The 24,373-nt window shown below is 37.7% G+C and overlaps 1 protein-coding gene across 1 annotated transcript; it reads left to right on the top strand.

Moving 5' to 3' along the window:
* The first annotated feature begins 284 nt into the window (after positions 1-284).
* Positions 285-1,238, top strand: LOC101597339 (olfactory receptor 5B12-like). The gene has a single exon (XM_004667594.3). The coding sequence runs from the start codon at positions 285-287 to the stop codon at positions 1,236-1,238; it is 954 nt and encodes a 317-aa protein (XP_004667651.3).
* The last annotated feature ends 23,135 nt before the right edge of the window (positions 1,239-24,373 follow it).

The raw sequence follows: 24,373 nt of genomic DNA, 5'->3' as shown, positions 1-24,373 counted from the left end.
GAAACTAGCATTCAGAATACTTAAGTTTATGGGGGACACGTGAATCAAACCACCACAGTCACTTGTGACAAGAAAATGTTTCAGAGCACATTTGTACCTCTCCCAGTTGAATGATCTCATTCAACCTGCCTTCACCCATCATTCAGTTTATCTTTTTCCACAATGAACAGGACATAGATGTGTGACTAACAAATCTTGGTTGTATTTGAAATCTCATGGTGGTGGTCACCTGCTATAATTATTCATTTTCTCATTTCATTCTAGGTACCTGTCTTAATACCCAAATGACTTTAATGAAGAATACTTCAGAGGTGACTGAATTTATACTTGTGGGCTTAACAGACAACCCTGAGCTACAAGTCCCTTTATTTATAATCTTTGCTCTCATTTACATCATCACTCTGGTTGGGAACCTTGGGATGATCATGTTGATTCTGCTGGACTCTCATCTCCACACTCCCATGTACTTCTTCCTCAGTCACCTTTCCTTTGTGGACTGTGTTTATGCCTCTGCTGTCACTCCTAAGGTGATGGTGGGGTTTCTCACAGGTGATAAGGTCATTTCCTACAATGCATGTGCTGCCCAGATGTTCTTCTTTGTTACCTTTGCCATCATTGAATGTTTCCTCCTGGCCTCCATGGCCGTTGACCGCCATGCAGCAGTGTGTAAGCCCCTGCATTACACCACCACCATGACAAGCACCACGTGTGTGCTAATGACCACTGGCTCCTACATGTATGCGTTCTTGCAATCTCCCATCCATGTTGGCTTAACTTTCCATCTCTCCTTCTGTCATTCTAATGTGATTCATCACTTTTTCTGTGACATTCCCCCACTACTGGCCCTTTCCTGTTCTGATATTTACACAAATGAGATTGTGCTATTAACATTGGGCACGTTAAATATTGCCTCCACACTATTGGTTATCTTGTATTCTTATCTGCTTATTTTCATTGCTATCCTGAAGATACGTTCAGCTGAGGGCCGGAAGAAGGCCTTCTCTACCTGTGCTTCTCACTTCACTGCTGTTTTCATTTTCTATGGGACAATCATCTTCATGTACCTCCAACCCAGCTCCAGTCACTCCATGGACACTGACAAGGTGGCTTCTGTGTTCTACACCATGGTCATCCCCATGCTGAACCCCATGGTGTACAGCCTAAGGAACAATGATGTCAAGAGTGCATTCAAGAAGGTTGTTGGAAAAGCAAAGTCTTCGGTTGTCTTGAGTGATTAATAGTAATTTGCATATGAACTGTGTGAAGCTTTCATTGGTTCTCTATTACCTGTGAATATTGTAATTATTTCTTGTCTTTAAGTTTTCTGAACTGTTATTTTGTGCAGAAGACCTCTTTTCTTCATTTTGTATGGCATATGATTAGATTAAAATTTTGAATCTCTTTTTCTCCACAAATAAGATGTTTCGAAATTAAAACAAGATTTTAATTCTAAATCATAAAGAATCCTCTGTTGCCCCACACTTTAGATGCAAAGTTCTAGTGTCAGCTACTTTCTCCATCTTAAACATTGCCTACTGGAAGATAGGACGGGGGTGGTTGATAAGACTTGAGAGTAAATAAGACTTACAAGGCTCAGAAAGCTCATAGATTAGAAGACTCTGGTTGTTAATGAAACTTACAAATCTCAGGATGCTCAAAAAGTTCCAAGATTCAACAAAGCACCTGTACAAGGTGAGGATGTTGTACCACTGAGATTCTTGTAATTTTCTTAGGGAGCTCCAGAGAGATAGCATATGTGATTCATCATGCATGCTTAGGTAGGATATTCAGGGATGTACCTGTGAGTCACTCACATCCCTAAATTAATCCTTCACCAATGCTTAAGGTGAATGGTCACAATAAATTTACTGGTTCACTAAACTAGATTTGGGAGAAATTATTTGTTTGTTATGACTCCAGTGCCCTATCTGGGATGTCTGTTCATAGCTCCCTAGAAAAGGTCACTCAAGTTCTTTGAAGGTTATCTCATACCTACATGATACCAGTTTTATTCTAAATTATTTTAAAATAGAATGTGGAGCCCCTGCCTATGGTTGTGGGGATGTTTTGTGTGCATGCATATTTGTGTGTGTGTGTGCCCACAGCTAGATGAGCAGGCAGGTTGTGGTAGGGATGTTTTGTGTGTATTCATATTTATATGTGTGTGTGCCCACAGGTAGATGAGCATGCAGGTTGTGGGGATGTTTTGTGTGCATGCATATTTGTGTGTGTGTGGGCCCACAGGTAGATGAGCAGGCAGGTTGTGGGGATGTTTTGTGTGTATGCATATTTGTGTGTGTGTGGGCCCACAGGTAAATGAGCAGGCAGGTTGTGGGGATGTTTTGTGTGTATGCATATTTGTGTGGGGGGCCCCACAAGTAGATGAGCAGGCATGTGGATATGCTTTCAGTGGAGGTCAGAGGCTGATGGAGGATTTCCTCTTTGTTGGCGCTACACATTTTTTCCCTTTCTAGCATTATTTATTTATGGCCATTTTAAATACAATTTGTTTTGTGGATTCTGGCCCCTCTTCCTACCCCACTTTAACTCCATTCCCTCCCCATCATATTTTTCTTTCTTCCTTTTACCTGTCACAAGATACTTTTTGCTCATTCTTCCAACCTCTTCCACGTCATCTCTTCATATTTACTACTGGTTACAGTTCTGTGATCATAGCTTTTATCCATATTTGTCCCCTATGTGTTCATACTTAGGAGATATCACAATTAAGATCTTCATATCAGAGAGGACAGGTACCTTTTGTCTTTCCTTTTTGTTAAAAAAAATTATTTATTTATGAGAGAGAAAGAGACAGATAGAGAGAAAAGATAGTGGGCACACCAGGGCCTCTATCCACTGCATAGGAACTCCAGACAAATGTGCCCCCTTGTGCATCTGGCTTATGTGGGTCCTGGGGAACTGAACCAAGGTCCTTAGGCTTCCCAGGCAAATGCCATCACTGCTAAGCCATTTCTTCAGTCCCAGCCTTTTGTCTTTTTAAGTTTGAGTCACTTCACTTAATATAATCTTTACAGATCCATTCTCTTTCATTCTAATTTCATGACTTTACTTTTTTTGTATTGCTGAATAGAATTTTATTTCATATAAGTACCAACATTTTCCTGATCCATTCATCTATTGCTCATAATCTACAGCATTTTCAAATTCTTAGCTATTGCAAATAGATCTGCAATAAACAAGGATGTTCAAGTACCTCTGCAGCACAGAGAGTGGAGCCCTTGGATATATGCCCAAGAGCAATATGCCTGAGTCACATGGGACGTCTAGTTCTAGCCTTTTGACGAACCTCCATACTGATTTCCATAATGGCTGTACTAGTTTGTACCCCTCACCAACTGTGAATGAGCACTCTTCTTTCCCATCATCCTGGTCAGCATTTGTTGTCCATTTTAAAAATTATTTTATTTACTTATTTATTTGAGAGAAAGAAAGAGAGAGAGGGAGATGGAGAGAGAGACAGAGAGGAGAGAGAATATGGGTACACCAGGGCCACCAGCCACTGCAAACAAATTCCATATGCATGTGCTCCCCTGTGCATCTGGCTAACATTGGTCCTGGATGGTGGAACCAGGATCCTTTAGCTTTGCAGGCAATTGCCTTAACTGCTAACCCATCTCTCCAGCCCTGTTGTCTCTTTTCCTGATGAGAGCCATTCTGACTGGGGTTAAGATGGTATCTCAGGGTTGTTTTGGTTTGCATTGCCCTGATGCATAGGGAGGATGAACATTTTCTTAAGTACTTATTTTGGCCATTTGCATGCCTTCTTTTGTAAGCTGTCTCTTTATTTCATTACTCATTTGAGGATTGGTAACTTAACTTATATGGTGTTTAACTTTTGGAGTTTTCTGTAAATTCTGGATGTTATCTTGCTATGAGGTCCCATGTCACACAAGTAAGACCATTGATTCACAGCATGTGAGGCAAAATTTTATTAGGTTAAAAAAGAAAGAAAGAAAAAAAAAAGAAGAAAGCCTCATATATCAGGTCTGCACACCAGAGGTAATCTCAGAGGGGCAACCCTGAACTGTTCTGAGTGTCAGCTTTTATTGGAAATAACTACATGATGTTAGAAAAACAAAACAGGATGGGAGTTAAACCATAAGTCATACTTTACATGCGACAGTTACAGCCATAAAAGTTTTAAAAAAAAAAGGAACTTGTAAATAGATCTGTTGGTCAGTTATAGGAAGTGCCACCTGGGGGGTGCGAGGTAGACCTGTGACCAGGAGTCCCACTTATTTTAAGGAGTTTGCTCAACAATGCAGGTTCTAGGAAATGCTATTCATCCCAGGATCTCCTGTTTATTTAGTATCACCATCTGCTTAAGCAAGTGTTTCATTCCATCCTTTTATGAGCTCCTACAAGGAAGTGACCTCTATTTTTCTCTAAGCTTGGTATAAAGAAATGCAGAGAGGGTTGGAGAGATGGCTTAGCCGTTAAGCACTTGCCTGTGAAACCTAAGGACCCCAGTTCTAGGCTCAATTCCCCAGGACCCATGTTAGCCAGATGCACAAGGGGGCACACACATCTGGAATTTGTCTGCAGTAGCTGGAAGCCCTGGTGTGCCCATTCTCTCTTTCTCTCTGCCTCTTTGTCTGTCGCTCTCAAATAGATAAATAAAAATAAATCAAAAAATTTAAAAAAAAGAAATGCAGAGAAATTGTTCTCTTTACAATATCTTTGTCTGAAGTAAAGGTGGCAATGTTTTTCTCCTATTCTGGAAGCTGTCTGTTCACTTTGGTCATGGTTTCTTTTGCTGTGAAGAAACTATAATTTACTAATATCCATTTTGTTGAATTTTGGGGCTCACTTACTTCTTTAGAAAGTTCTTGACTCTGTCTATCTCCTGGAGTGTATTCTCTAATTTATCTACAATACTTTGTGTGTTTCTGGTTTTAGTTGAAGTCCTTGATCCATTTTGACTTGATATTTGTACAGGGAGACAGGTATGGATCTAGTTTGATTATGCAGGTAGATATCCAGTTTTATAAAGCACCACTTATTGAGCAATTTCTTTTTCCCACTGAATACCTTCTGCTCACTTGACAATGATTACATGGCCAAAGCATTGTGACTTAATTTCTGAATGTTCTGTTCTGCCCCAGTGGTCTGTAGGTCTGTTTTGGTGCTGGTACCATGCTGTCCTTTTTACTATTGCCCGATTGGAATTTCAGGTCAGTTATTGTGATACCTCCTACTATGTTCTTTTTCCTTAGTATTGTGTTCACTACTTATAGTCTTTTGTGGTTCCATACAAATTTCCTGGTTTAAGTTTTCTATCTTTGCAAGGAACATGGTTGAAATTTTGGTGGGAATTTCAATTCATCTATAGATTATCTTTGGTAGGACAGCTATTTTCACAATGTTAATTTGTCAATCCAGGAGCATGAGAGGTCTTTTCATCATGTGGTGCCTTCTTTGATTTATTTTTTAGTGTCTTGAAGTCTTCATCTTAGAGATTTTTTCAGGTTTTGGCTAGGTTTATTACATATATTCAATCTTTTGTAATTATTGGGAATAGATGTTTTTCTTGATATCTCTGCAAGTTCATTATTGGTGTATAGAGGTTATTATTCTTGATTTTGTAACCTGCAATATTGCTGAAGTTATTTACTAAATCTAGCAGATTTTTTGTAGATTCTATTGGATCTTTTAAATATAATCATGTCATTTCAAACAGGAGTGGTTTGACTTCTCCCTTTCCTGTTTTTATTTTGTCATCTTGTTGTCTTGTAACTCTAGCTAGTACTTCAAGCATAATATTGAATAGAGTTGTTGAGAGTGGGCATCCTTGTCTCATTCCTGAGTTTAGAGAAAATTGTCTTAGCTTTTCTCCATTTAATATAATGTTGGATGCATTTTGCCATATATGACCTTTATTATTTTGGGATATGTTCCAAGCTTTCTAATTTTTCCCAGGACTATGAGCATGAAGACATGTTAGACTATGTTAAATTTCTATGTCAATTAAAATGATGATGTGGCTCCTATCCTTAAGTTCATTTATAGGGTTATTGATTTATGTTCATTGAACCAATCTTGCATCTTTATATGAATTCTAAGTAGTCATAATATGTAACCTTCTTGATGTCCTCCTGAATTTGGTTTGTAAGCATCTTGTTGAGAATTTTTGCATCAGTGTTCCTAAGGGGAATTGGTCTGTACTGTTATCTTTTAGTTATGTCATTTCTGGTTTGGAGATCAAGGTAATATTTGCTTCAAAGAGTAAATCTGGAAGTGTTTCTTTCCTTTATGCATTGTGGATCATCTGGAGAAAAGTTGGGATTAGGTCTTTGTTAAAAGTTTAATAGAATTCCATTGTGACTTCATCTAGCCCTGGCCTTTCCTTTGAACAAAGACTTTTTATTGTATGTTTGATATCATTGCTTGTCATGAATCTGTTTAGGTTATTGGTGTCATTCAGTTTTAATTCTCAGTGGCTTTATGTGCTTAGAAACTTGTATATTTTTTCTATATTCTCCAGCAGTTTAGAGTATAAATTTTAAAAGAATTCTCTAATAGTGTTTGGATTTCAACTGGGTCTATTGAAATAACTGCATTTTCTCACTAATTATGATTTTATGTCTTATTTTTATAATCTTGACTAAGGGTTTATAAGTCTTATTTCATTTCTTGAAGAACAAAGTGTTTGTGTATTGTTCTTTCAGTTTCTATTCCATCAATTTGTCTAACTTTTTATTATTTCTTGCCATCTATGGGATTGAGGTTAGCTTGCTGCTGTTTTCCCAGAGCCTAGGGATTAACTGTTTTTGTATTGTTCAAATTTGAGATTGCTGTCATTTCTTGATATGTGAAATTATGCTATAAACTTTCCTCTTTATGACTACATTGGCTGTATCCTGGAGGAGTTGGTAGGTTGTGTTTTCATTTTTCTTTGTTTCTAAGAAGTTTATTGTTACCTCTTTGTTTTCTTTAATAACTCATTGTTCACTCAAAAATGTGTTGTTCAGCATCCAAGAATGTATGTAATTTATGCATTCTCTCTTTTTGCTAATTACTAATTTTTTTCTACTGTGATCTGATAGGATATAAAGGATTACCTCATTTTTTGTATTTGATTAGTTTTTTTTTTTCCTTTGGCCTGTTGTGTGATCAATTCTGGAAATTCTGTAAACTACTGAGATGAATGAGTATTCCTTATATGTTAGATGGAATACTCTGCACAAATCTATTAGGTTTAGGTGTTTATGGTATGATTTAGCACTGAAGTTTGATTGCTGATTTTTAGTTTGAATGACTTCTATGAGAGTAGGTATGGAGAGCTTCCACTACTACTATATCTGGACTTATGTGTTATTTTAGTTCTCTGTCACTAAGATTTGTTCTTCTGTGTGATCATGTCTGTTAGTATGATGCTCAGATGTAGTTTTCTCTGATTGACCATTACTTTACTTCCATGATTTCTGTCGATTCCTTTACAGAATTTCATTTTTCTTGCTAAAATTTCCCTCCATTTTAATGATTTTTTTTCCCTCCTATTCACTCACTGTTTCACTGACTTTGGAGATTGTCTTGTAAAGTTGATGATTTTTCTCATTTTTGGTCATTCAATTGCCTGTTTATACTGCCTACATGATCATTATTTTTAAAGTAGGACTTTTAATTCTTTCCTAGTATTTCTGCTATTTAATTTCCTGTTCCCATCATGGGATTGTTAAGAATTTGGGGATAAATGGTGGTGGACTATTGTCCAATATTCTTTGAGTTTCTTTGGGCATTTGTGGAAAAGGATTTTTTCCCTCTTTTGTTTCATCCCTACTTCTAATCTTTGATTTTTCCGCTTTACTCTATTTGCTTGTTTATTTTGTCTTGTCCAGTTCTGGTGGTCTGTCTTGGAGATATGCTTGAGAGTTTTATAGGAAGAATTCCTAGTGTTGAGTCCTTCAGATTTGATAGTAAGTTTGATTTTGCTCAACTGATTGGTCAACTGTTGTTTTATTCGTCCCTGTATTTTAGATAGCTTAACCATTAATATATGATGATATGGCTTAAAATACCAATATACTCTTAGAGTGGCTTGGCTACTAAGGCTTTAATGTATATATTCAAAAACAATAGCTGCATCAATATTAATATAAGGTAAGAAAACCATAAAAGCCAAATTAGTAGGGCTAAGAAGAAAGTAAGAGAGTGAGAAGACAGAGGCAAAGAAAAGGGAAAAGAGGAGCAACAAACATGATTAAAAAAAAAAAACAAGAATAATCCAAGAAACATAAAGAAAGGACAGAAAGAGAATAACAGTGTTCAACACAATAAAACCAAAATCTAAGCAAAATATCTCCAAGAAAAATCATGAAAAAATACTAACAATAACAAATAAAAATAAATGAACAAAAATAAGAAATAAAAAAGAAAATAAAGCCACTGGTGGATTAGACATATGTATATATGGGTGAATGTCCTTTTGTCTACCCTTTGGATTAGTGTTTGGAATTGTGACATCCCAAGTCAGCCAGTTTGATTCTAAATGTATGCCTTTGAGAAAAGACCCATTTCTGTGATAAAGTTAGCTGGGTGTGGTAGTACAGGTCAACTAATCTTGTACTGTGTGTGCTGGGGTAGGAAAATGGCTGCTGATTTCAAGACCATCCTGTGCTACTGAGAGTTCCAGGACATCTCTGGCTACAGTGAAACCATGTTTCAGCCAGAAGAAAAAGGAAAAACAAACAAAAAGCAAACAAACTACCACCACAACAAAACTTTTTTGTCTTGTCCCACTTGTCACAGTCCTCATATTCCTTGCCTCCAGGTCAAGTTAGTCATGTGTAGGAAGAATGCAATTGTCTTTGCCACTGAAGGATCTTGCTGTTGTAGCTTGAGATACTGGATTCCTCAGGAACTGCTCAGATGGGACAGGGAGATTAGCCATCTCCTGCCACTCTGCCCTCCATAGCACTGCTTACTTGTGTTACATGGGAGCCTTGGGATCCCTTGTGTATGCTGCTGGCTATGAACCAAACCAGTGTCTCCATCACAGATTTGTGCTTCTGATGTTTGTGGCAGATAGCAGAAATTATGTCTATTCATGTTGGGAATTTGAGTGCTGTTACCATGGTGACAGCTTCAGAATACTCTTTGTTCTCAACTAAGCCTGAAATCCCACTGAAAGCCCAAGTTTCCAGAAGACTTCCATGATAAAGAAGATACAAAGCAAACATTTGTCATCTCCTGGCTGTTGAACCATGATCCAGTAAAACAGTTCACAACCACAGAACCGCTTAATAGTGAGCTGTTCTACTCATCACAGACAGAGTAACTACCAGCAGGAAGTGCTATACCACATGCAGACCAACATGAAGGGAAGGCCTATTGCACCATGATGGTCCAGGCTTTCTCCTAGCAAATCTCCCCTGCCACACATTGTACTAACAACAAGGACAATCTCCTTACACAGAGCCAAGATACAGCAGCATGTGTGGAAGCATCATCTTCACCTTAAAGTGCCATGCAGACCTCCAGTTGTGTACCTTGCTACTGCTTCCAAGACATAGCAAATACTGAGCAAATGATGCCACTGTGCTCATGGACAACAGTGAATGTTGGTGATGCTTCCTTTCAAGCTGCTGGTCCCTTTGGCAAGATACGTGTAAAGAAATAACAATGAACTTAAGATAATACTGCATAGAATGGGTGCTCTATCCTCCCAAGTTCTCCAAGAACTTCTGAAATAGGTATTTGATATTATCACTTCTGCTACCAATATCTCCCTGCATGCTGTTGAAACCATTACCACTATTTATCAATTATTTAAGAGTTTCTAGCACTTCAGAAAAGAAGTTGAAATATTTATTTGACCCATACCATGTTGCTGAAAGAATAGTCTTACACTGTGGGATCCTGGGAGATAACTTCAGCCAAGTGTACACTCTTTTTCATAGAACAGAACTGTGACAGAGATGCTGATGAGGAAAGAAGTAAAAGCTAAATTTTGTCTTCTGATAGTCTATATTAGCACTAAACTTTATGGAACTGATGGAGGATTTTCAAGACCTCATGCCAGCAATAAATTCATCAATAAAACCTAAAACAGATGTCATCCAGTTGGTGAAGATGGCTTAAGAGATTCACTGAAGGTTGTTGCACTGCTGAAGAAATTTGTAATAAAGTGGCAGGTCTTGATAAACTTTGACTTGCATTACAAGCTGCAATAGCACACCAGCATCATCTTTCAGTTTGTGAAGTTCAACAGATGCAGTATTGTGTCCAAAATGCAGATATAACTTGTTGATTCCCAGTTTCCAGGTCCATAAGCTCTGGGTCCCATTCCCTCTGCCATTGGTGATAGCACAGCCATACACAAGATATTTGCTGCTGTCCTCAACATGAGAGAACCTATTATAAGTTTCTGGGACTTCCTAGTTGTCAGAGTTGGCCAGATGGCCCTGTCCAGGGCCTTTCACCAGAAACAGTGGACATCAGGAATAACAACAAAGTTATGCACAACTGGTCACAGTCCCAAGAAGGACACAAGAGTACTGCAGACATCATGAGAACACTTAGGAGCCCTGGGCTCAGATGTTTGGAGAAGGGAGGGGAGGGATAAATGTGCTAAACCATGGTAGGCGGAAACTGAGAGATGATGTCAATGATGTCATTTCAGAGAAGCATCAATGGTGGGCCAGGGCATAGGCTTTACCATCAGTGTGAGGCAGCTGCTGTCATCCTCCCACAGTGTTAGTCTGTGATGAAGTTTATATCACTGAAGTTGAAAACCAGGCGTAGGTGCTCTTCTTGCATAGTGACAGAGATGACTACTACAGAGTTGTATTTTAACTTTAACAAACCATCATTACTTTGTTTAATGGACAGGAGCTTATACTAGAATAATGGAATGTTGGACAGTCAATGTCATTTTAAATTAGCTTTAAATTCTAAGAGGCTGTCCTACAGAGTTGAGCTTGGTTTGTTTTTCATATGTCATGTGTTACAAATTCATTCTTTTTAGATATAATAAATGCTTTCATATATCAAAAAAGAGAGAAAGATTTATCTTGCATCACAATGGTAGAGGTTCCAGAAAATTATTGGTTGGCTTGTTGCTTTTTTTCCTTTGAGGAGACCATGTGTCATGGTGAGAGTGCAGTACATGGTGAAAGAAAGCTACTCACAGCCAGGTGTGGTGGTGCACACCTTTAATCCCAGCACTCAGGAAGCAGAGGTAGGAGGATCGCCATGAGTTCGAGGCCACCCTGAGACTACAGAGTTAATTCCAGGTCGACCTCGACCAGAGTGAGACCCTACCTCGAAAAACCAAAAAAAGAAAAAGAAAGCTACTCACAACATGGCTATGAAACTGAAAAGAAAAAGGCTGGCATTTTATCACCACTCTCAGAGGCATACTTGCAGTGATCTCAAGACCTCCTATGGGGCTCTAGTCTTTACAGTTCCAGTACTTTCTATGGCACTATACTGAGGAACTAGAATTTACCATGGGGACTTTTGAAGATCACTTAAGTTCCAAACTAGTACAAGTCAACAGAATTTAGAAAATTTCATTTTTGATGAAAACATATACAGAGTTTTTATTGATACTAATTATATTCAAGATCAAAACCTACTTATACATTATTCTAGTAAGACTGAGGGTTTAGCTTTTACTTTATAGCATATTTTTCCAGCTTAACTTTTTGTGGATGTGTCAAGATATATTCAAGCTCAAATGTTTGAATTCAGATAATCTATAGCTCTTGCATTACTCTATGATTTGAATATAGTTTCCCCTCTCACAAAATCTGTGTTGGGTAAAACAATTACTTAATCAACTTTCTTCTTCTTTCATATATGGTTATTTACTTTTAATATCTCACATGAATGTATTATTCGTGCCAAATAGCACTGTGAAAAGTGAAGTATTTATATATTTATTCATTAACTCATTCACTATTGGGGATTTTTTTCTGCAATAAGTTTTATTAAATTAACTTATTTATGTTAAGGAACCAACACAAATGTATCTATACAAAGTTTCTATTTAATAAAAAAGGAAAAGAAAAAGAATCCCAACTCCATACTTTACATGATAAAATATATACTACAATGTCCAGGACTACATTGACAATAACTTGAATAATAAACAACCAAGCAAAGATATGAGTATAAGCACTTTGATTTCAATTCTATCTACTTTCTATATTTCTACTATGTTCTTTTATTCAGAGAGAGAAATAACCAAAACAATTAATTATGGAATTTTCTTCTGAACATAAAAGTTGGGAAATTATTTTTTCTTTTTACTATTATTAACAGGATGTTTCGTGTGGATATGTCATGTGTTGGTACCCTCTTTTACCTCATCCTTGCCCCCATTCTGTTGGAGACACTCTTCAGTAGAGTTGCAAGTATTCCCTGTGGGGTTGTGGTTTATGCATTGTGGGAACAGTAGTCAGTTATTTTCTGGGGGAGAGAATGTGCCTTTGGGGATTTTTGAATCTGTAGACCAGGTGGCCAGGAATTCACAATGTTGCCCAGTCATGTTTTAAACTCATGGCAGTAATTTTGCCGATGTTTCCCTGGTGCTGGGAATATAGAGTTACAAGACACCATTTCTGCCCAACATTTCTTACTTAGATGCTATAATGTTTAGTTAGCAAAATATGCCAAACCAAGCATATATTCTGTTGAACAAACTCCATTTCAAACTATTTATTATATTTTTATTTTTAAGTTTTTATCTGGAGTTCTGGTTAAGGTGATGGAATAGGAGTTCTACTAAAGAAACCTGGAGAATAAAAAGCATAAGATAACACATAATGTGTTATTTGTCCTAAAAGCAAAGTCAAGATCCACACGGAGTTTATTAAGCCAGTTTAGGTGCCAGAAAAGAATGGGATTACAGTAACCAGGAGCTACCAGACAGTCAGCAAGATCCAGGCTGCTTCTAGCAAGCTTCTAGCAAGATCCAGGTGGCTGCTTCTAGCAAGCACTTCTCTTCACCCTGTCGGTCCTATGCCAGAAAACACCTTGGAGGCTACTGGGATGGTACTCTCCCCATCCAGACCAGACCTACAAAGGCAAAAAAAAAAAAAAAAAAAAAAAAAGAAAGAAAAAGAAAAGAAAAGCTGAAGAAAAAGTTAATGGGACAAGCCAAGCAGCTCCTGAGAAACTCCAGGCAGTATTTCATAGCCGCCCCCTCCCTCCTATGGCAGCTGAAGGAAGGTAAGGAACACACACCACATGACCCTAACTTCTGACTAACATAGCCAGCAGGGGTGTTGCAGTCCGGTTCGCATTGCTGGTAGATATCACCCAACCAAGAGCAGCTTCTGGGAAAAAGAGATTTATTTTGGCTTACAGGCTCAAGGGGAAGCTCCATGATGGCAGGAGAAAACGATGGCATGAGCAGAGGGTGGACATCACCCCCTGGCCAACATAAGATGGACCACAGCAACAGGAGGGTGTGCCAAACACTGGCAAGGGGAAACTGGCTTTAATACCCATAAGCCGGCCGCCAACAATACACTCCCTCCAGGAGGCATTAATTCCCAAATATCCATCAGCTGGGAACCTAGCATTCAGAACACCTAAGTTTATGGGGGACACCTGAATCAAACCACCATAATCCGCCCCTGGCCCCCATAAACTGATAATCATACATGTTGTAAAATGCAATGCATTCATCTCATTTTAAAAGTCCCCATAGTTTTTATCAATTCCAATGATGTTCATACATCCCCCTAGTCCAAGATCTTTTAACTGAGCCATAATACCAAAACATAACCTCAAAAAACCCATAATGGCACAGAATAAATATTCACACTACAATAGATGGCATTGGGCATAGCAAAGAAACATTTAACCAATACAAGATTTAAACTACCAGGGCAAACAAACTCTGTAGCTTCAAGTCCAACAACTCTAGCCAGTGACAAATCTTCAAGTCTGATAATTCTAACCAGCAACAAGTCTCTGGCATTCCAATTCTGTCCCTCCAGCTAGGCTACTCACAGTCCTGGGAAACTTCATCAGGGCCGGCAGCTCCTTGGCAGCCATCTCATGGTCCCGGCATTTCTGCTGGGTCTCCACGGTTCATCCTCATGGCCCCATGGGGTCTCTATGCAGGCAACCAGCAAACCTGCTTCACACTGCCCATGGCCATTTCCAAAACACAAGACCGTGTTGCAAACTCAATGACCCTCTTTCCAGCATTTCTTATACTCCACGATACCAGGTAGGGTGCCAATTTGTTAATCCAGGGGGAATAAAGCAGACTTTGAAGAACAGGACACTCCTTGAGCACTCAGGCCCCTTCAAAAGAGTCGACATTCTTCCTGTTACCCCAGTGCAGGTCAGCTAGCCCAGTCTCAAAGGTTGTAATTTCTTAATTGCAGCTGAACGGGCAACAGTTCACCCAAAGATTTTTCTTTCTGTGCCATATCCCTCTGCACACACCAGTTCATTTCTACGCAAAGCAACCCTGTACAACTTCTCAGGACATGGGCACAAGAGCAAGCTTCTCACACAAACAGCCCAGTCCAAGCAAAGCTCTTTCTCGCCCTCATAAGCCAAACCTCACAGTCCATAGTTCTTACTGCTTTCAGGTCTTTCAGCTCTGACCAGAATAGTCCATCAGGCTGTACTTACAACACTGCAAGGCATCTCTTAGGCCAAGGTTTCAACTCCTTCCACATTCCTCTTGAAAATCAGCTCCAAAAGGCCAAAGCCACACAGTCAGGTGTCTAGCAGCAACCCCACTCCTCGGTACCACTTTACTATTGCAGTCCGGTTCTCATTGCTGGTAGAAATCACCCAACCAAGAGCAGCTTCTGGGAAAAAGAGATTTATTTTGGCTTACAGGCTCGAGGGGAAGCTCCACGATGGCAGGGGAAAACGATGGCATGAGCAGAGGGTGGACATCACCCCCTGGCCAACATAAGATGGACCACAGCAACAGGAGGGTGTGCCAAACACTGGCAAGAGGAAACTGGCTTTAATACCCATAAGCCCACCCCCAACAATACATTCCCTCCAGGAGGCATTAATTCCCAAATATCCATCAGCTGGGAACCTAGCATTCAGAACACCTAAGTTTATGGGGGACACCTGAATCACACTACCACAAGGGGCAAGGCAAAGTGGAAACTGGCTTCACAAATGATAAGCAGAATATCCAAGCAATAAAATACCCCAAGATGTGAGAATTCCAGAGAAGTAATAATAGAAACACACAATAAGGCAATTAACTTCTCCAAATATCATGAATCCCACAATAATGACCTTCAATGAGACTGAATTAGACAAAATGACAGACAGAATTCAAAGGGATGATTTTAAGTACCTTCAAGGAAATCAAAGAAGAAGTCAAATGAAGGAAAGAAGAAAGCACGATTCTAAAGGAATCCCAAGACAACAAAGTGAAGTAGCTAAACAAAATAAAAAAGGTTGATACACGACATAAGTAAGGAAATATAAATATTGAAGAAAAATCAATCTGAAACACTGGAAATGTAAAACACAGTAAGTCAAACAAAATTATTCATAGAAAACTGTATAACTAGTATGGATCAAGGAGAGGGCAGGATATCTGAGCTTGAGGCTGTTTTCCAACCTTGTTCATGTTTCATATCTGATGGTTTCAAGACAAATTTTTATTCATTTTTCTCAATAAAATATCAAATGCTCTTATTATTAAGTATCTATTATGGAATAGTTTTTCTCCCTCATTTTCTTTTAAAAATTTATCCATACATATGAATTGTGTATATTTATGAAGGTCAACTTGATATTTTGATATATGTGTGCATTATTTAATAGAAGTGGTGTAAATAAAGGTGATTAACATATATCTATGTTAAATATTTCTCTGCTATTCTGAAAGTACTCAAAATCCTATTTTCTAGTTATTTAAACAGAAACAGAATGCTGTTTTTAGCAATAGTCATCCTATTGCACAACATGGTTACATTTTAGTAGCAGAAATAAGTTTTATTTTTCCTTTTCTCTTAATTTGAATGCAATTTTTGGTGCACAGAATTTTAGGTATCATTATGGAATGTTTTAGCAGTTCATTTATGGTCCTTATTTATTACCCTTTCATTTGTTTTACTATATTTTTATTTGGTCATATTCTTATCAGATTATATTCTTAAGTCCATTTTCCCTGCACACCTGTGCTCAACCACACATTACATACACACTACACATATGCAAACACATGGAAGAAAAGACTGAGTCTGACAAGTAACTCAAATAAAGTAAGAATTGGTGAGTAATATCAACCATTTCAACACACTGGCAGAGCTAAACTACAGAACATCCTCATCACACATTTGACCTTAAGTATTAGGAGTCTTGGTTATTGTATATCCATGGATTTAATATGGCTTTGCTTGTCCTTCACTTTTATACTCTAGTTTAATTTCTGAAAAGAGTAAGTAAAATGTAACTTCTTTTTAGTTCTTATTTTTATTTATTTATTTGATAGAAAGAGACAGAGAAACTTTGGGCCTTCCAGGACCTCCTGAGGCTGCAATCAAACTCCTGATACGGATACCACTTTGTGCTTCTGGCTGTAGGTAGGGATTAGGAAACTGAACCCAGGGCCAGACTTGCTTTGCAAACAAATGTCTTAAACCACTGAGTCATCTTTCCTGCCCATGAAATGTAATTTCTATAGGATGATTAAGTCAGAAACATTAGTTAAGATGCTTTAGCTCTATGCCCCTCAAATATACAAAAAAGTAGCAATACTTTCATTTAAAATATAATTTTTTTCTCAAATTAGCTTTGTCAAATCTAGTCACTTAGAACTAAAGAAACTAAAGAAGAAAGGACGTGACTTTAAATTTTTAGCATAATACCTCAGTTACGTATTAAAATTAGTTTTATTCCTCATTACATAGTTAATATAAAAGCAGACATATAAGACACATACTGATCAATGAAACAGAAAAGAGAACCCAGGAATTAATCCACATGAATACATACAAATTATTTTTGACAAAAATACAAAGTACATTGGATTAAGAGTATCCTCCTCATTAAACTGCCACCAACAACTTCTTAAATGCATTTTTATCTCCATGCTTCCCAAGATGTGGATGATAGAGCTCAGCATAGAGATAATAATAGGGTAGAACACAGTTGCTATTTTGTAAGTGTCTCTGGAATCACAAGAGCTGGATTGTAAATATATGAACATAATTGCCCCAAGGAAAATTCAGACTGCAGTGAGGTGAGAAGTATAGGCGGACAAAGTTGTATCCTGTCACTAGGTGATATTTTAGAGAGTAATAAAGATGAACAGGTATTCTACCAGGCTAACTAGGAGTGCAAAAAAAAAAAAAGTAATAACATTGATGCAGACTACATAATAAGTGCTAGGTCTTTAGCATTTCAATCTGAGCAAGACAAAGAATTGACTGCTGGAACATCACAGAGAAAATGCTGGGCCACAGCGCACTTCAGGAGAGAGTGATTGTTTCAGCAGAATGGAACGAGGCATTAAGGAAACTTCCACCATGGTAGGTTACAGCTATACCTACACCACTTATAGTTGTGGTCATGGTGGTGGCATAATGCAAAATTTTACATGTGGCTGCACAGAGACCATAATCCACTGAAGCCAAGAGTAAATTTTCTACACTGGAAAAATCTCTAGTAACGAGTACTTGGACAGCACATGCATTGTAAGGAAAGACTGCTTTTCCATTTTCCATGACAGTGAGGGTGACAGCTGAGGAATCGTCCACCACAGAACATACCAAGGAAGTAGCATCTGGGGTTGTGGGATCATTGGTGATCCCAACTTGAACATGACAATCAATGCACAGCCAGCAGAGTCCAAATCCTGCAGGCCAGCTAGTCTAACGTTGGATTGCAGTCTGACAGTTTGCATCAACAAGAGATTTCACATCAAAGAAGATGAAACACAGAAACATTAAAGTTGCATTCCACACACAAACACACATACACACACATCACAAATAGATAAAAAATAAAAATTTCAAGAACTAGCTGTTATTTCATTGGTATTAAAAAGACAATATTTATAAAACTACAGGTAATATCTTTTCCTGGGTGGACATGAAAAAACATGTACTCGCCCCATATTGGGCACTGACAATTCAAAGGATTCTTTCCAGTGTAGCTTGATAAACAGTTTACTGGGTTTCTTACAGGAGCATTTGTGACTCAATGATAGTTACATCATCTGAAAGTTCCAGTGTGGTTAGTGACTCATGAAAGCCACACCACTGAGGAGTCTTCAACCCCAGTTAACTTTCCACTTCTTACATACTCCATCATACCGAAAGAATGAGTGCAATGAGGCAGGATTATGGCAGCTGGGAGTTATGACTGAACTTCTGGTGACCATCCCCCCTTCCTTTTACTTTTAGAGGAAAGATTAAGGATCTCTTCTCTCTCTCTCTCTACCTCTCTCTCTCTTTCTCTCCTGCAGATAGAACCCATCAAAATAGAGTATTGTGCATGCACGGACAATCTGACTATGATGGCTAAGGATATAGAACATTTTTTAGATGTTTATATGCCATTTGTATTTCTTCTTTTGAGAACTCTCTATTTAGTCCCACAGTCTTTTTTTTTTAATTGGGTTGTTTGATGTTAGTATATAGGAAGACTACTGATTTATCTGTGTTTATTTTGTGTCCTGATGCGTTACTAACAGTGTTAATCAGCTTTAAAAAACTGCTGATAGTGTCTTTAGGATCCTGTGTGTAAAGAGTCATATCATCTGAAAATAATAATTTGATATCTTCCTTTCCAATTTGTATCCTTTTTATATGCATCTCTTGCCTTATTGCTATAGCTAAGACTTCCAGGACTGTATTAAATAGTGATCACCCTTGTCTTGCTCCTGATTTTAGTGAAAAAGCTTCAAGTTTTTCCCCATTTAGTATTATGTTGACTGTAGGTTTGTCGTAAATATTCTTCATTATGTGGAGTTATGTTCCTTCTATTCCCTGCATGAGTTTTATCATAAAGGAATATGCGATTTTCCCAAATGCTTTCTGCATCTATTGAAATGATGATGAGATTTTTGTTCTTCAGTCCATTTACATACTGTATTACATTTACCAATTTGCATATGTTGAACCAACCCTGCATCTCTGGGATAAAGCCTACTTGGTCAGAGTGCATGATCTTTTTGATATATGCTTGTATTCTGTTTTCCATTATCTTGTTGAGAATTTTTTTTAAATTTTTTTTTGTTCATTTATTTATTTACTTATTTGAGAGCGACAGACACAGAGAGAAAGACAGGTAGAGGAAGAGAGAGAGAATGGGCGCCCCAGGGCTTCCAGCCACTGCAAACGAACTCCAGATGCGTGCATCCCCTTATGCATCTGGCTAACATGGGTCCTGGGGAACCGAGCCTCGAACCGGGGTCCTTAGGCTTCACAGGCAAGCATTTAACCGCTAAGCCATCTCTCCAGCCCGAGAACTTTTACATCTATGTTCATGAGGGATATTGGTCTGTAGATTTTTTGTTTGTTTGTTTGTTTGTTTTGCCTTTGTCTGGTTGTGATATCAGGGCAATGCTGGCTTTGTAGAAGGAGGTTGGTAGGATTCCTTCCTTTTCTATTTTATGGAAAAAATTGAGAAGCATTGATGTTAGTTCTTCCATAGGTCTTCTGATAAAATTCACCAGTGAATCCATCTGGGCCTGGACATTTTTTTAGCTGGGAGATTTTTTTTTTTTTTTTAATTTTTATTAACATTTTCCATGATTATAAAATATATTCCATGGTAATTCCCTCCCTCCCCACCCCCACACTTTCCCGTTTGAAATTCCATTCTCAATCATATTACCTCCCCATTACAATCATTGTAATTACATATATACAATATCAACCTATTAAGTATCCTCCTCCCTTCCTTTCTCCACCCTTTATGTCTCCTTTTCAACTTACTGGCCTCTGCTACTAAGTATTTTCATTCTCACACAGAAGCCCAGTCATCTGTAGCTAGGATCCCCATATGAGGGAGAACATGTGGCGCTTGGCTTTCTGGGCCTGGGTTACCTGACTTAGTATAATACTTTCCAGGTCCATCCATTTTTCTGCAAATTTCATAACTTCATTTTTCTTTACCGCTGAGTAGAACTCCATTGTATAAATGTACCACATCTTCATTATCCACTCATCTGTTGAGGGACATCTAGGCTGGTTCCATTTCCCAGCTATTATAAATTGAGCAGCAATAAACATGGTTGAGCATGTACTTCTAAGGAAATGAGATGAGTCCTTTGGATATATGCCTAGGAGTGCTATAGCTGGGTCATATGGTAGATCAATCTCTAGCTGCTTTAGGAACCTCCACACTGTTTTCCACAATGGCTGGACCAGATTGCATTCCCACCAGCAGTGCAGAAGGGTTCCTTTTTTTCCACATCCCCGCCAACATTTATGATCATTTGTTTTCATGATGGTGGCCAATCTGACAGGAGTGAGATGGAATCTCAATGTAGTTTTAATCTGCATTTCCCTGATGACTAGTGACGTAGAACATTTTTTTAGGTGCTTATATGCCATTCGTATTTCTTCCTTTGAGAACTCTCTATTTAGCTCCTTAGCCCATTTTTTGATTGGCCTGTTTGATTCCTTATTAGTTAACTTTTTGAGTTCTTTGTATATCCTAGATATTAATCCTTTATCAGATATATAGCTGGCGAAGATTTTTTCCCATTCTGTAGGTTGCCTCTTTGCTTTTTTCACTGTGTCCTTTGCGGTGCAAAATCTTTGTAATTTCATTAGGTCCCAGTGGTTAATCTGTGGTTTTATTGCCTGAGCAATTGGGGTTGTATTTAGAAAGTCTTTGCCAAGACCAATATGTTGGAGGGTTTCCCCTACTTTTTCCTCTAGCAGTTTCAAAGTTTCCGGTCTGATGTTAAGGTCTTTAATCCATTTGGACTTAATTCTTGTGCATGGCGAGAGAGAAGAATCTATTTTCATCCTTCTGCAGATATTTATCCAGTTTTCAAAACACCATTTGCTGAAGAGGCTGTCTCTTCTCCAATGAGTATTTTTGGCATTTTTATCGAATATCAGGTGGCTATAGCTACTTGGGCTTACATCTGGGTCCTCTATTCTGTTCCACTGATCTACATGTCTGTTTTTGTGCCAGTACCATGCTGTTTTTGTTACTATGGCTCTGTAGTATAGGTTAAAATCAGGTATGGTGATACCACCAGCCTCTTTTTTGTTGCTCAGTATTATTTTAGATATTCGAGGTTTTTTATGATTCCAAATGAATTTTTGGATTGTTTTTTCTATTTCCATGAAGAAAGCCTTTGGAATTTTGATAGGGATTGCATTAAATGTGTAGATTGCTTTAGGTAAGATTGCCATTTTCACGATATTGATTCTTCCAAGCCAGGAACAAGGGATGTTTCTCCACTTTCTAGTGTCTTCTGCAATTTCTCGCTTGAGTGTCTTAAAGTTCTCATTGTATAGATTCTTTACTTCCTTAGTTAGGTTTATTCCAAGGTATTTTATTTTTTTTGATGCAATTGTGAATGGGAGTGATTCTCTGATTTCATCCTCTGTGTGTTTGTTGTTAGCATATATGAAGGCTACTGATTTGTGTGTATTTATTTTGTATCCTGCTACATTGCTGTAGGTTTTGATTAGCTCTAACAGCTTGCTAGTAGAGTCTTTAGGGTCCTTTATGTATAGAATCATGTCATCTGCAAATAGTGATAACTTGATTTCTTCCTTTCCAATTTGTATCCCTTTTATGTGTGTCTCTTGCCTTATTGCTATGGCTAAGACTTCCAAAACTATATTAAATAGAAGTGGAGACAGTGGACACCCTTGTCTTGTTCCTGATTTTAGTGGAAAAGCTTCCAGTTTTTCCCCATTTAGTAATATGTTGGCTGTAGGCTTGTCATAAATGGCCTTTATTATATTGAGATATGTTCCTTCTATTCCCAGTCTCTGTAGGACTTTTATCATGAAGGGATGTTGGATTTTGTCAAATGCTTTCTCTGCATCTAATGAGATGATCATGTGGTTTTTGTCCTTCAATCCATTTATGTAATGTATTACATTTATATATTTGCGTATGTTGAACCATCCCTGCATCTGGGAGATTTTTTTTTTATAACTGCTTGGATCTCAATACCTGTCATAGGTCTATTTAAGTAGTTAATCTCCTCTTGATTTAATTTTGGTAGGTCATACAAATCAAGGAAATCATCCCTTTCATTCAGATTTTCAAACTTTATTTTCTCAAGGTAGGGTTTCACTCTAGCCCAGGCTGACCTGGAATTCACTATGTAATCTCAGGATGTCCTTATGACTTTCTGAATTTCTATGGTATCTGTTGGAATTGTGCCTTTTGCATCTTCTAGATTTCCTAAGGGTTTACCAATCATGTTTATTCTTTCAAAGAACCAACTCTTTGTTTCATTGATTTTTTTTGTATTTTTTTTGGGGGGAGGGTTCTATTTCATTAATATCTGCCCTAGTCTTTATTATTTCTTGGTTTGCCTTGTTATTCTTTTTCCAACACCTTAAGGTTAGCATTAGGTTGTTTATTTGCAACCTTTCCAATTTCTTAATATGGGCAATTAAAGCTATAAATTTTTCTCTTAGGACAGCCTTCATTGTGTCTCAAAGGTTTTGGTATGTTTGTTTTCTCATTATCAACTGATTCTATGAATTTTTTTATTTCCTTCTTGATTTCTCAATTGAGCTATTCATCATTTCCTAGTGTATTGCTTAGTTTCCTTGATTTTGTGTATGTGGTATAGCTTTTATTACTGTTGCTTTGTAGTTTATCCCCATTGTGATCAGATAGAGTGCAAAGAAGTATTTCAATTTTCCTGTATTTGTTAAGGTTTGTTTTCTGTACTAATATATGGCCTATTTTATGGAATAATCCATTTGCTGTTGTAAAGAATGTGTGTTCTGCAGCATTTGAATAAAAGGTTCTGTAGATATCTGCTATATCCATTTGTTATATGACCTCATTTAATACAGATGTTTCTCCGTTTCTTTTCTTTTCTTTTCTTTTTTTTTTTTTTTGCCAGGATGACCTGTCCATTGATGAGGTGGGATATTGAAGTCGCTCATGACAACAGTGTTTGGTGTTGTCTGTGACCTTAATTCTAATAGTGTTTGTTGAAATTGGAAGCCCCCATGTTAGGTACATATATGTTTAGAATTTTTTTTAAATTTAATTTATTAGTTTTCTTTTCAGTAAATACAGGCAGTTTGGTACCATTATTTAGGCTCATCTGTGATCTACCCCCTCCCATTAGACCCTCCTTGTTATTGAAAATGGGCAAATCAGAGAGCCAAAGCCTCAGAGGCCCCCAACACCTCAGCACTGAAGCAGACCAAAAATGTTTAGAATTTTGATGTCCTCCTATTGGAGTGTTTCTTTAATCAATATAAAGTGACTGGCCTTCTTTATCTTTCCTAACTAATGTTGGGTTGAAGTCTACCCTGTCAGGTATGAGGATTGGCCCATTTGCTTGAAATAATGTTTTCCAACCTTTCCTACTAAGATTGTGCCCATCTTTTATAGAAAGGCGAGTTTCTTGGAGGCAACAAATAGAAGGATCCTTCTTTTCAACTTCATCTGCAAACCTGTGATTTTGGTTTGGACATTAATGACATTGATATTAAGAGTTATTATTGAAATGTGTGCATTTATTCTTGTCAGTCTTTTGTAGTTCTTCTGGTTTTTTGTTTATTGTCCTGTATTGACTATTATTTGAGTGTGGTTTAGTTTCCCTGTTTCTTATGTGTGTGCTTTTCTTTATCCTCAGCATGGAGGGTCCTTTCAAGTATTTTCTTTAGAGCTGGTTTATTGGTCATATATTCCTTTAGTCTGTTTTTTGTTGTGGAATCTTCTCATTTCTCCATCACTTTGGATGGATAGATTTGCTTGATAAAGCAATCTTGGTTGGCAGTTGTTATCTTTCAGAACTTGGTATATATCATTCCCAGCCCTACTGGCTTTTAAAGTGTGTCTTCATTAATCTGATATTATCCTTATGGACTTGCCATTGTATGTGATGACTTTTCTCTCTAATTGCTTTCAGTATATTTTCTTTGGTTTGTGTGTTTTTCAGTTTAATTTTAATATGATAGTGAGAGGTTCTTTCCTGAGTTTGTCTGTTTGGCATTCTAAAGACTTCCTTTATCTGTATTGGCACCACTTTCCCTATTTGGTACAAGTTTTCTTCTGTGATTTTGTTGAAAATACCTGCTGTGCCTTTGGAGTGAAATTCTTATACTAGGCCCTGAATTCTTATATTTGATCTTTTCATAGTTTCTTGAAATTATCATCCATGCCTTGCTATTAGTTTGTCTTTCTCTTTGTTGGGCAGTATTAGATCTGCCACCTGATATTCTAAATT

The sequence above is a fragment of the Jaculus jaculus genome, chromosome 1 (assembly GCF_020740685.1).
Source record: "Jaculus jaculus isolate mJacJac1 chromosome 1, mJacJac1.mat.Y.cur, whole genome shotgun sequence".
In the NCBI taxonomy this organism is placed as follows: domain Eukaryota; kingdom Metazoa; phylum Chordata; class Mammalia; order Rodentia; family Dipodidae; genus Jaculus; species Jaculus jaculus.
This window is presented reverse-complemented; position numbering and strand designations above follow the sequence as displayed.

Excerpts from the sequence above, each read along its gene's own strand:
- LOC101597339 (XM_004667594.3), top strand. The coding sequence starts at position 285 with ATGACTTTAATGAAGAATACTTCAGAGGTGACTGAATTTATACTTGTG.